Source organism: Phocoena sinus, chromosome 2 (genome assembly GCF_008692025.1).
Source record: "Phocoena sinus isolate mPhoSin1 chromosome 2, mPhoSin1.pri, whole genome shotgun sequence".
Classification (NCBI taxonomy): Eukaryota; Metazoa; Chordata; class Mammalia; order Artiodactyla; family Phocoenidae; genus Phocoena; species Phocoena sinus.
The window spans coordinates 110,929,593-110,942,788 of NC_045764.1; the positions used below are offsets into that span (position 1 = coordinate 110,929,593).

The 13,196-nt window shown below is 36.7% G+C and overlaps 1 protein-coding gene across 4 annotated transcripts in view; it reads left to right on the top strand.

Moving 5' to 3' along the window:
- The window catches only part of NUBPL (nucleotide binding protein like), a 256,338-nt gene extending 243,614 nt beyond the window's left edge, over positions 1–12,724 (top strand). For 2 of the 4 annotated variants that reach the window (XM_032624196.1, XM_032624193.1), the window contains 2 exons: positions 1,382–1,464; positions 10,902–12,724. In XM_032624196.1, coding sequence (XP_032480087.1) covers positions 1,382–1,464; positions 10,902–10,964 — 146 coding nt within the window. In that variant the 3' untranslated portion in view covers positions 10,965–12,724. The remainder of the gene's footprint in view (positions 1–1,381; positions 1,465–10,901) is intronic. The other 2 variants (XM_032624192.1, XM_032624194.1) reach the window with 1 other exon arrangement.
- Positions 12,725–13,196: the final 472 nt, after the last annotated feature.

Here is a 13,196-nt window from a genome sequence, read left to right on the forward strand (position 1 = left end):
CCCTGTGATAGCTTCCTACAGTCTAAAGTTGATGTATAGAATAGACATCAAATTTACTGAAAAGCTGATCTTTAAATGGTTACTGAAGTATTCATGTATTTTGTCTATTGAACTTTTAGGAAAGAGTTAAACAGTTGGTTAAGATCTCAAAATTTGCTGGTAGGAGGAGCATGAAATATCTGTTCCTCCATGTAGCTCATAATATAAATTGTAGTAGGTTTGTAATTTTGTAACACATTCTTCTGCATTATTTCCGTTGCCTGGCATGGTGCTGAATGAATTCTTTATATAAAACACACACACACACACACACACACACACGCACACACACACGTTTCAATAACCTTTGGGTGGACTTGGAGTAGGTGTAAGAATGCTGAGTACCATGACAAGTCAACTCTTCTACTCCTTTTACTGCAATTTTTTTTTTTTTTTTGCGGTACGCATGCCTCTCACTGTTGTGGCCTCTCCCGTTTTGGAGCACAGGCTCTGGACGCGCAGGCTCAGTGGCCATGGCTCACGGGCCTAGCCGCTCCGCGGCATGTGGGATCTTCCCAGACCGGGGCACAAACCTGTGTCCCCTTCATCGGCAGGCGGACTGTCAACCACTGCGCCACCAGGGAAGCCCTACTGCATTTTTAATGTCAGCCTTTTGAAAGACTTCATTTGTGATGGTGTGGTAGAAAGAGTCAATTGGATGATGGATCAGAGCATTTTTCCTCTAAATCCTACTACCTAATATATCCTCAGGGAAGACACATACCCTCTCTGACCTCAAGTCTGTATATTGGGGGTTCTTATATATTTTCTGAGAGCTCATCAAGCTCACAAGTTATATATAATGCTATATAGATTAATACATAATAAAAGAAAAATAATTCTATCTGATAAAGAGGCAGATAGTTGAAATAACAGGTCTGGCCTAATTTTCAGCAGTTCTGTTAGCTCAGTCATCTGCCATCAGGAAGATTATTTTGTTGGCTTTTTTTAAACTACTTTGCCACCCCATCTTTTCCTCTTCAGTTTCCTCTTATTATGTGGCAAAATATGTCTATATCAGTTATTACAGGGAGAAAAATTTACAGATGTCTTCCAGGCCATTTGTTGCTGAAAGACTTCCAACAAAGAATAAATCAGAGGCCTTATTCTATGATTGGCTGCCACACTGCTTTCATATATACATATGTGATCATGGAACTGCCCTCAAATGGAATATTTTGCCCCTGATTTTCGTTTGAAATTTGTTTTTCAGAGATTTAGCGATTTGAGGATAGTCATAACTCAAGTTGATTTGAGTTGATTTGTTTCTTTCTGCAATTCAAAGAATTAAATTCTAAAAGCCAATATAAACTTTTGCGGTACTAATGGTGGGCTCTTTTAGGAGACATTCCCTTACATCTTAATATACGGGAAGCTTCAGATACAGGCCAGCCGATTGTGTTTTCACAGCCTGAAAGTGATGAGGTAAGTTATATTTCTAAATATGTATTTTAATTTCTTTTCACAGGATATATACTTTTTGATGTATAGAAAGAAAGTTGGGGAGATCAAGTTTGTCTATTTGGAATATATATGTTAAACAAAGATTAGTTAACTTATACAAAGTATCTTTAAGTTACTATTTTATATGGTAGACATACCAGTGCTGACTCTGAATTATCAACTGGACACGTTCACCTACAAAGAATTGTCACCCAACCAGTTTTTTCATGAAGAACACGAACAGTAAGAGCTTGTAGAGTTCTTATGTTGCTGGCTAGCAATATCTAACTGCCCGAGGTTATTATATTTCAGTATTAGAAGTTCATCTGATTGTTGGGAGAAGGAAACCTAATACAAGAAAATATTGAGTCGGATATAGGGAAACTGTATAAACCTTTAGAGACGGGATTTTCATTGCATTTATTTTAATAAATAAGATTGAGGAGGTGAGGTGGGAAAACTAGTAGTGTTTCATTAGCTAATATCATTGGGGATACAGTTGATAGATTTTCAGAGATTGCTGAAGCTTAATGCCTTTAAGCATAAATTCTTTAATTTTACTCCTTTTTAAAATAGAAATAAAATCATCCATGTATATCTCTTCTTTCCTAAGTAGCACTTGCTGTTTAAGTTTGAAAGTGAGCCATCATCTGGTACATCAGTTTTGATGTCGTTTTTGTGCTCCTTTGCCAAGCAGCCCCAATCAGTCTTCTAGCAGTTTCTTTTTTTCCCTTATGTAATGAGTATAACTTTATAGTACCATTATTTTGTCTGTCCATAACTACTACCCCTTTTATTCTAGTTTGCTTCCTCTAATCCCATGTGAACTGGAAAATAAAAGAGCGAAGCTTGGTTAGAGCTGTGAATAAAGTAAGGGCAAAACTGACAGTCAGGAGTCTCAGATTGGTAAAGTAGGTTCATTCTGAATTATCTCTTTTAGGTGCCGAGAGCTCCTTTCTCTTTCTTAAGGGTTGGCAGTTATGATATAGGTGATTGAGTTGCTGGGAATATGATCTCTGAGTAAACGCAATGTAGTACTTATCATTGTTCTTCTTTTCTCTGCCTTTTAGGTAATAAACATTAAATTTCCTTTTCAGTCTTTTCTTAGAAATCTTTTGGATAAGCAAAACCCATAACCTTTTATTGCTTTCACAGTTGAAGTCTGGCAATCCCAACTACCATAGGTGTACTTTATGCAGTGAATGAAAAGTTGTATGAAAATTGAGGGTTTTTAAATTACACACTTTTAAATGCTTCCTGAGAACAGACAATTTAAAGACATTCTGTGGTGAATACAAATAATTACCTACTAGTTTAATTCAATTATGAACTTACGTTTTTAAATATTTTCCCACCTGTCCATTATTGCTTTTTTTCTTTGAGATTCTCCAAAAGCAAGAAACATTTCAAAAAGTTAAAGGAATGTAATATAACAGAGAACATATAGCAACCATCAAAAGGTAATATGATTTGAAACTCTAAACAACAGTGTTTGTAGAGTTTGTTGGAGTTACATGTTTTTAAAATCTCATTTACATTTACGTAAACATTAGACCTATTATTTTACTGTTGCTGGGTGACATTTATGGGAATGTGAGCAAGATGCCTCTTTGGGGTTTAAGTTAGATTTGATTTGGTGAGGTCTCTGCTAAAGTAGTGAGAATTTCATGCACCACATTGTCAGCCTTACATGTGAAGACTTCTGCCTTACATATGAAGACTTCTGAGCAATTTTAAGATTTAGACATGTCCATGAAAAGGAAAAAAATGGAGCCTTGTATTTAATTTGTTTTCATGGAAGTTATTGCTTCCTACTCTTAGATTGCAGACATTCATTATTATTAACCACCTTCCTAATAATAATAGCAGTTAGAGTATGCTAGACACTGTTAGACATTTATATACTTTCTATGCTCACAAGAACTTAATGTAATATATAAATAGTCCACATTTTGCAGATGAGGAAACCGAGGCTCATAGAAGCTAAATAGGTGTCCCAAGGTCACAGAACTAATAAATGGCAAGATGTGATTAAAAGGCAAGTCTGTTCCTTCCAAATATTGTCCTCTTTCCATTGTATCACCTTCTGGGTCCTCTACTAATAGCTATGATTTCCTCAATTCCTTCTAAGACGTGAGTACAGTACTTGAGTGTATTAAATACAATATATTATTTGGTTCTCATAGCACATTTGTGAGATATGTATGATAATCTCCATTTTTCAGATGAAGAAGCGAGATTCATTTATAGTAAGGAATTTGTCTAAGGTAGTAGTAGAGGCTATTTCCACACTCAGCTCTGAAACCATAGCCCATGTATCCTCTTCCTGGTGCAGTATCTGCTTCCCTTCCTAATTAATTGCAAGATTACTCAGTGTCTCTCTATTGTGTATATGTAGGCTAGCTTTCAGTTCACCTCCTTTTCATATCACAGAGGTCTAGAGAAGAGGGTGGGCACACTCTGCCCCTCAGGTCCCACTGGTGTGCACAACCACAGGGCATAATACAGAGAGGATCCTAACCTGGGTCTGAGAATCCCATGAAGTTATATCCAGAATGTATGAGTGTGCATTTTTCTGGGGAATTGAGCAAGGGCTTTATTACATTCTCAAAGAGGTCTCTGCATGAAAGGAAAAGCATTAATCTGTATTAGCTTGGGGTTTCATTTAAGAAGAATGCCACTTTCTAAGTATGACCTTAGGCAAGTTCCCTCATGTCTCTGAACCTTTCTCTCCATCTGTAAATTGTTATCATAATGAGAAGGATTAAATGAGATGATAATGTGAAAATACTTTGAAAAATGCCAAGTAGAATACAACTATGAGTATTTATGTCTTCTGAAATGTTCTGTATAAGATGCTATAGCAATAAATGTCTTTCTCCTGCCCTTTATCAAGGGATTGAGTCCATTTTTGCCCTTCCCCTTACGTAGCTTCAAGTAAATGTCACTCTTTGGTGGCATCTAAAAATCAGAGCAGAATTTGAATCATGAGATATGGGTAGAGTTCTCAGCTCAGCATTAAAGATTTAGATATTAGCATTAAAGTCCTAGATATTAGGAAGCTGTTGCTGAGTCCTGGAATCAGGATCCTTCTGGTTATTCTTGAATCTTACCTCCTGATAATCCCCTTCCCTTTTGCCCTATGAACTTAAATGGAAATATGCTCTCAGAAGCTGGTCACAGCCCTCTGAACAAATTCTACCATATGCATGGAAGCTTAGTGCCCATTCTACCTGCATGTCTTCATTTAAAGAATGAAGGAAGTGTTTACTTGTCAACGTGATAAACTTCTGCAAAAGTTAATGGGATGGAATATGCAAAATTATTTGTTAATAGTTAGCCCCTTAGATTGATACTTTTTATTGTTTGCTTTTAGGGGTTTACTACAGGCAAATTTATTAACAAGTAAAAGTTTCATCTTTAGCTTTCTGTCTTCTTTCTAATTCTACCTTCTCTTCTCCATCTTTCATCACTCCCTCCTCTCAGCACCAGGTTCCAGGGCTCTCATTCTCTGCCCATAAAATCTTTTAAAAAATTAGGCATTAGGGATTTAACTCTCCCAGTAATATTTAACTTTCAGAAGAGACAAACACTAAGAACACAGTGATTAATCGAAAGGTATGAAATGTGCTGACTTTGAGGCATAATTGGAAAAGCTGGGAAGGGTTACAGTACCAATTAAAAAGCTCCATCAGGGCTTCCCTGGTGGCTCAGTGGTTGAGAGTCCGCCTGCCGATGCAGGGGACACGGGTTCGTGCCCCGGTCCGGGAAGATGCCACATGCTGCGGAGCGGCTGGGCCCGTGAGCCATGGCCGCTGAGCCTGCGCGTCCGGAGCCTATGCTCCGCAACGGGAGAGGCCACAACAGTGAGAGGCTCACGTACCGCAAAAAAAAATAAAAATAAAAAGCTCCATCAGGCTTCTGCCTACTCAGCCAAAGGTCAGAACCTTCTGCATATGTGCACCACTGAGGAAAGGGGAGTAATTGAAACTCCAAATATAAGTAGTGTAAAATAGCCAGAGAAAGCAATAGAGGAAGGGAGAGAAAGTGGACACTTTAGGATTCAGAACTCTTAAATTCAATAGCATTTCCTCTTGTTTGTGTAATTATAATTGTTCATTCAACTATATCTACCTTTTGCCTTTGATTGAGTCCGGGACACAGTGATGGACTCATGATTGACTATTAATTTTGTGGTTTCATTCTTTTTGTCAAGTAAAAATCTTAATATTTATGTGTTAAAAAGTGTGCTGTGAGATATTCCTGGTAAAGACTTTTAAATGTAAATAGAAACTTTATTATCTTATAATTTCTACATTATTACCTCATAGTCCTAATATGAAATGACTGTGAATGGAAAATTAGAACTTCAAATATTTAAAAACAAAGACAAAGGGAAAAGCTCACCATAAAACTTCTGCACTTTGGTTGCCATCCAGTTCCTTTACTTGATAATGACAGAGCAGACAAATAAGATCCAGCTGTATTATCTGTGTCTCTAGATGACCCAATGAAAGATCTTGAATAGGAGAGAAGAGTTAGTTCATGTAGAGTTGAGTTGATGAGAAAGAGAGTATTAATAGCCTGAGAAATCTAAATCATAGTTTTTACATATGACATGTATATGTTTGCTTTTCCTAGTTGTAGATTAAACAGAAGGAAGGGATTTAATTTACTTATTCCTCAGGCAGAAAAAGTGTCCAAAAGGATATGTTAATATGAGCTCTTCAAAGAGATTGTAAATTACTTGAGGACATAATAGTAATAATAGTAACCACTAGTATTTATTATTTGCTTCTTATATTCCAGTACTTCACATAGTTTATTCTTACTTAATATGCCCCCAAGCCCTTTGAGGTAGATACTATTATTATAACCATTTTACACGTATGGGAACTGAGCCTAGAAGGGTTAATTAACTTGCCCAGGGCCAGTGTTAATAAGTAATGGAACCAGAATTTTAAACCATACCTATCTGATCTCAAGGCCCCACCTCTTCACCAGTGAGCACTTCTGCCTCCCTTTTTTATTGTTACCTCCCACAGATTTCCCGAAACAATGCATTGCACACAATAAGAACCAAAAAGTATTTGTTGAAATGATATTGCACTGGTTGAAAAAATTCAATCTCAACAGTTTTGTGGAAATTGAAACTGTTAAACTAAGCACTTTTAGTGGTTTCTCAGCAAATAAAAATCTAACCGTTGCTTTGAGTGTGATATATTGAAAGTTTAAGCTTAGAGATACTCCATTAAAAAGCAAAGGTTAAATGTAGCAAAGTTGATTATTATGGAATCATTCAGTATTTTGTGCAGTCAGATAGGTTTATGTCTCTAATTTAACATAAGTTAGAACTAAGATTATAGAATGATATGGCCTCAGCTTGCCTTAGTGAGCTTTAAATTTTCACTGTAAAATATTAGGCTTTAAACACCTAGAAAAGCTACTGGGGGATAAAAGGTATTTATAAAGATGCATGTGTTAGCATACAGTATTTGTTTTTCTCTTTCTGACTTACTTCACTCTGTATGACAGACTCTAGGTCCATCCACCTCACTACACATAACTCAATTTCATTTCTTTTTATGGCCAAGTAATATTCCATTGTATATATGTGCCACATCTTCTTTATCCATTCATCTGTCGATGGTCACTTAGGTTGCTTCCACGTCCTGGCTATTGTAAATAGAGCTGCAGTGAACACTGTGGTACATGACTCATTTTGAATTGTGGTTTTCTCAGGGTATATGCCCAGTAGTGGGATTGCTGGGTCATATGGTAGTTCTATTTGTAGTTTTTTAAGGAACATCCATACTGTTCTCCATAGTGGCTGTACCAAATCACATTCCCACCAACAGCGCAGGAGGGTTCCCTTTTTTCCATACCCTCTCCAGTATTTATTCCTTGTAGGTTCTGATGAACCTAGGGGCAGGACAGGAATAAAGATGCAGACATACAGAATGCACTTGAGGACACGGAGAAGGGGAAGGGGAAGGCTGGGACGAAGTGAGAGAGTAGCATTGACATATATACACTACCAAATGTAAAACAGATAGCTAGTGGGAAGCAGCCACATAGCAGAGAGATCAGCTCGGTGCTTTGTGACCACCTAGAGGGGTGGGATAGGGAGGGTGGGAGGGAGACACAAGAGGGAGGGGATATGGGGATATATGTATAGCTGGTTCACTTTGTTATACAGCAGAAACTAACACACCATTGTAAAGCAATTATACTCCAATAAAGATGCTTTTAAAAAAAAGATGCATGGCTGAAAATCAGCACTTTTAGATTTAAGAGAAATATTTCTTTATAAAATATGTTATTTCCATTTTTTTTTTTTTTTTTTGAGGTACGCGAGCCTCACAGTGTTGTGGCCTCTCCCGTTGCGGAGCACAGGCTCCGGACACGCAGGCTCAGCGGCCATGGCTCACGGGCCCAGCCGCTCCGCGGCATGTGGGATCTTCCCAGACCGGGGCACGAACCCACGTCCCCTGCATCGGCAGGTAGACTCTCAACCACTGCACCACCAGGGAAGCCCTGTTATTTCCATTTTTAAACAAAGTCTGTTGTTTCTGTTAACTATAGCAGAGACTGAAACCATTTTTAGATAGAGCATTATGATTAGAATTACTTGTAGTTTGGATTTACTGTTTAATATGTAATGTGGTAGAAGGAGCTGGGCTTTGGAGTCAGGCGGACCCACGTGTGAATGTTCTCCAGCCTGCTGACTTCGTGACTTTGAGCAGACAACTCCAAGTTCTTCATCCACATTGAACCAATGGTGTTTATTTTACATAAGTGAGATTACTTATGAGATTACATAAATGAGATTACTTATACTAGTACTTGGTATAGTATGTACTCAGTAAAAACGTATAAGGCCTTATTCATGTTTTGAGAGCTATTCTTTTTTTTTTTTTTTTTTTTTTTTTTTTTGAGAGCTATTCTTTAAAAAAAAAAAAAAAAAGGACGCAAATGAAATTTTAACAGTTTCCTGGTAAAATAAAGTATAATTCAACTATTAGGGATTGAACATAGTTGTTGTTTTTTTCAGTGATCTGACATAGGTATTGTTTATTGACATAGGTGTTGAGTTACAGAGGTGTGTTCAGTGTGTACAGTTTCACTGATCTGTGCACTTAGGACCAGTGCATGTATTTAAAAAAAATTTTTAAATATGTATCACCAATGAAAAAGTAGCATTTGAAAGTAGATTTATGTGTAATGTCCTTACACTGTCAAGGTAGATCTTAAAGGAACTAAATAGAATTACTCTCTGATTAGTTTTTAAATTATACTGATGTTTCTAGGTTAAAAACTGACAAATATTAAATATACAACTTCCAAACAAAAGGGGTCAAGTTTATACTTATTTTTAAAAGTTAGTGGAAAATAAGTTAGCATAGCTTGAATAAGAAATTAAACCAGGTCTTTTGGAGAGACCACAAAAGCTTGATAAATACAAACCCAAATATATCAATTATTAATATTATAAATAACCAATTGCTCCTTTTAAAGTCAAACATTTCTGACTATAATCATTGGATTTTTTTTCAAGAAGTAGAGCCAAAATATAAGATTTAAAGTAGTAACGTGAAACATATATTTTATGTTTCAACAATGAAACAAGTAGCATAGCAATATACATACAGACAACATACACTTAAGGATTTGTCATTATTGTAATTAGTGTCACTTAAAGTTTTCATAATGAACAATTTTCCAACATGTTGATTGAGAGATAACAGACATGACTGGCTTTTTTCACCATCCCCCAGGGCAGAAATGTAAGTAACCTTTTTTTTTTTTTAACGTATATATGTATCTATTCTTTTTCAAATTCTTTTCAGAATATTGAGCAGCATTCCCTGTGCTATACAATAGCTCCTTGTTTATATGTATATATACATATGTATCCACAGATACAGGTACATATACACACACACAAATATGTGTGTGTATATATGCATTTTTTGTTCTTTCTTTATGATCTTAATATGTGGCAAATATTTAAGTTTCTGGTGTGAGTTACAAATATGGGTTTCTCTTTGTGGCACAAGATTATATATATATATATATATATATATATATATATATATATCAAAATTCTTTTGTTTTTCAAATTGCTGATTTCTTAATACATTGTATCAACTTCATAATGTAAATACAGAGAGGTCTATATTAAAATATTTCCCCCAATGGAGGAAATATTTACTTTCAAGCATAGTTTTAAAATATCAAGATGTGTGAAACACAGTTAAACACTTCATCAAGTCAGGGTGAAGAAGACTCAAATAGTCCTTTTACCATGCGGAGTCAGGGAGCTGGCCAGCCTGGGTTCAGAGCCCAGCTCATCTCACACTAGCTGTGATGCTGTGGACAAGACTCTTCACCTTTCACGGTCTTGGTTTTCTTGTCTATAAAGTGGGAACCGTGACAGAATTTACCCCTTAGGGTAACTTGAGGATAGATGAAATAATACTTGGCGGATATTAAGTACTCAAGTAAAATTTAGCTCTTACAATTACTTCCAGTAGTAGCAGCAGTAGTACCAGTAGTATTAGCAGTGGCGGCGGCGGCAGCAGCAGCAGCAGTAGTAGTAGTAGTAGAAGTAGAAGTAGAAGTAGTATGTATACAACGGTAAACATATAAATGTATAAATTTCTGGTTCTAGAAAATCTTACTATTGTCTTACAGTTACTTTTTATAGATAAGATAGGAGAAATAAGTAGTATTTACATTTCAATTGTTTAAAACTTTAAAATGCAAATGCCATGACCATTGTTCTAACTGGACTGTGCAGGCATTAGGTTAGTTGTGGCCCACTTAGCACCTGGGAGCTGCTTTTCGTGTTCTGTTGTACTGGGGTGCCAGAGATGAAGAGTATGACAACTGATGCCAGGAATTCTTGCGTGGTACTTAAATCTCACCAAATGGAGGAGCCTAGGGGTGCTTGGTGCTGGTATTAGACACCATTGTCTGAGAGAATAAAGAAAATACTTTCTGAAGATAAACATAGGGTGGTAATAGATAGCCTTTTCAAAAATGACTAATAGCCCTTATGCCAAAGAAGTTTAGCAGTATCTAACTCAAGATATCAATTTGTCAGAAGAGGAAGATGTAAGTTTTCTGCAGCTAGACTGGGTTGCTAGTTTGCTGACACAGGAGTTAGAGTTTGAAAAACAGTAATTGCTGCTACTAAATATTTTTTTTTGAAAGTCCCCTTCCAAATAATCTAAACCCCTTTCTCCCCTGCCCTACATGCAGTGTTCACAGCAGTATCTTGTAACTATTGAGTTTCCTCATCTCATTCAGCCTTTCTACTATTCAATTCAGTAGACAGCTATGGCAAACAGTTTGTGAGTCATTTGATGTCTACTAGGGAGAAATGTAGAACAAACAAATCTGTTCTTCTCCAGGCCAAAGCCTACCTGAGGATTGCTACCGAAGTGGTAAGAAGATTGCCACCACCTCCAGAGTGATTCCCCAAGTGTCTTGGAAATCCGCCTGGTGCTTGACAGTAAGACCTTTGGAAATCAGCAGTGTGGTGGTGAAATCTACAGAAATAATAACAATCATAGTTGTTTTCTTGTATTTCTAAAGAAATAATGTCTTATCTTCAAATTTGATTTCCTAAACAATGACTTAACAAAGTTTTTACATACCGATGCTTACTGCTACATTAGGAATTGTTTTGCAAGCTGTTGTGTACCAGCTTCACAGAACTGCATTTTATTTTATTGAACTACCCCTTAAGGAATCACGAGTTTATATTACAAGCCCAACCTTCAGTTCAGGAGAGAACTGTGCTCTTTTTGCAGGACTACAGAGTTAAAGAATTTACTGAATGTGAGTATGGATGTTAAGTGTGACATCTCTCCATCAGGCAGTTTGGTCTGGGTTTGAATCCTGCCTCTAGTACTATCTTAGACACATTCTTGTTCCAGATAAACCTCTACTTCTTCATCTGGACTAGACTCTCCCCTAGACTTAATAAATCTCAATCTCCAGGGGTGGAGTCTGGACATGTGTGTTTTTAACAAGATCATAATGATTCTGATTATGATGGCAATACTACTAATAATAACTAACATTTATCAAGTGTTTTCTCGTGTCCTTATAGTTAATCTTTCATTCATATGAGTGGGGTACTGTTGTTATTTCCACTTTACAGATGGGGAAACTGAGATATGGGAAAGTTAACTGTCTTCCTGAAGGTTACTGTCTAGCAAGTGGAGGTTTGAACTTGGGCAGTTGGATACTGGATCCTTCCTTTTGTACACCAAAGGGCATTTGTTTATTTCAAAAGAGGAATAGGATTATAGTATTCAGAATTTCCTCAAACTTATTTGACCATGAACTCTCCCAACCTCCCCTTTAGGAGCATTTCTTGGAGTTCATATTTCAAAGAATACACCTGGAAAAGCATCTTGTCTGATTGAGGCTGAGAGAGAGAGAAAGAGAGAGAGTGTGAGTGTCAGTCAAGAGTTCCCAAGGTTATAAAGCTGCAAGTACTGATAAGAGTCATTAGTTAATCCTTACTTACAAGGAGGTGGTCTGTGACCTTTGGCAAATGCCTGAGTTCCTTTGCTCTGTAGTTAAGCAGCCAGAAAATTAGGTAAAGAGTTACATGTCATTATAAACATGTTTTTGCACACTTATGCTCCCATAAAAAACTGTGCATGGATGTTTATAGCAGCTTTATTTGTAATAGCCAAAACAACCCAGAGTTTTCCAATGGGTGAATGGTTAGAAAAACTGTGGTATATCCATACCATGGAATACTACTCAGCGATTAAAAAAAAGAACAAACTATGGATACATGCAACAACCTAGATAAATTCCAGATAATTAGGCTGAATGAAAAAGCTAATCTGAAAAGGTTTTGTACCATATGATTCAATTTATAAAACATTCTTGAAATGACAAAATTATAGAAATGGAGAGCAGATTAGTGGTTTCCAGGGGTTAAGGAGGGGATTGGTGATGGGGGAGGGAATTGTGTTTGTGGCTATACAAAGGCAACATCAGAAATCCTTGTGAGGATGGAAATGCTCTGTGTCATGACCGTACAGATGTCAGTATCTTGGTTGTGAAATTGTGCAACAGCTTTGCAAGATGTTACCATTGGAGGAAATTGGGTAAAGGGCACAATGGAATCTCTCTGTATCATTTCTTACAGCTGCATGTGAAGCTACAATTATCTCAGAATAAAAATAAGAGTATAATTTTAAAAAGCAAACTTGCGCTGCTGTGTCTGAACTGAAATCTCCTGGACCAAATTATCCATGCTAATTAAAATCATGAATAAAAGTATTTGTGGACACACAGTAATCATCATTCATCACTGAAAAGGAAGTAACTTTAAGTTGTAGATATGTATTTGTATTTTATTGTCTTTTTGGAAGAAGGCCAATGTAGATAATCATTGAGTATTTCTAAATACGAAAAAGCAAGTAACTGAACCAAGCTTGACTTTACCTTAGAAAAAGAATAATTTAAATAAGGTCCAGAGGTGATTAAAGTTGTGTACCAGAATTTAATACATCTCATGGAGAAATGGGAAAGATAGACTTCACTCATAAATATACAACTTAGAGAAGATTCACATATATAATCACCTGCTCCCTTCTCCCTCACTTACTAGTCTCTGCAGATGCTTCCAGGAAAGCCACTGAAACAAATTGTGGTTGGGGTTTATACCCAGGTTTAAA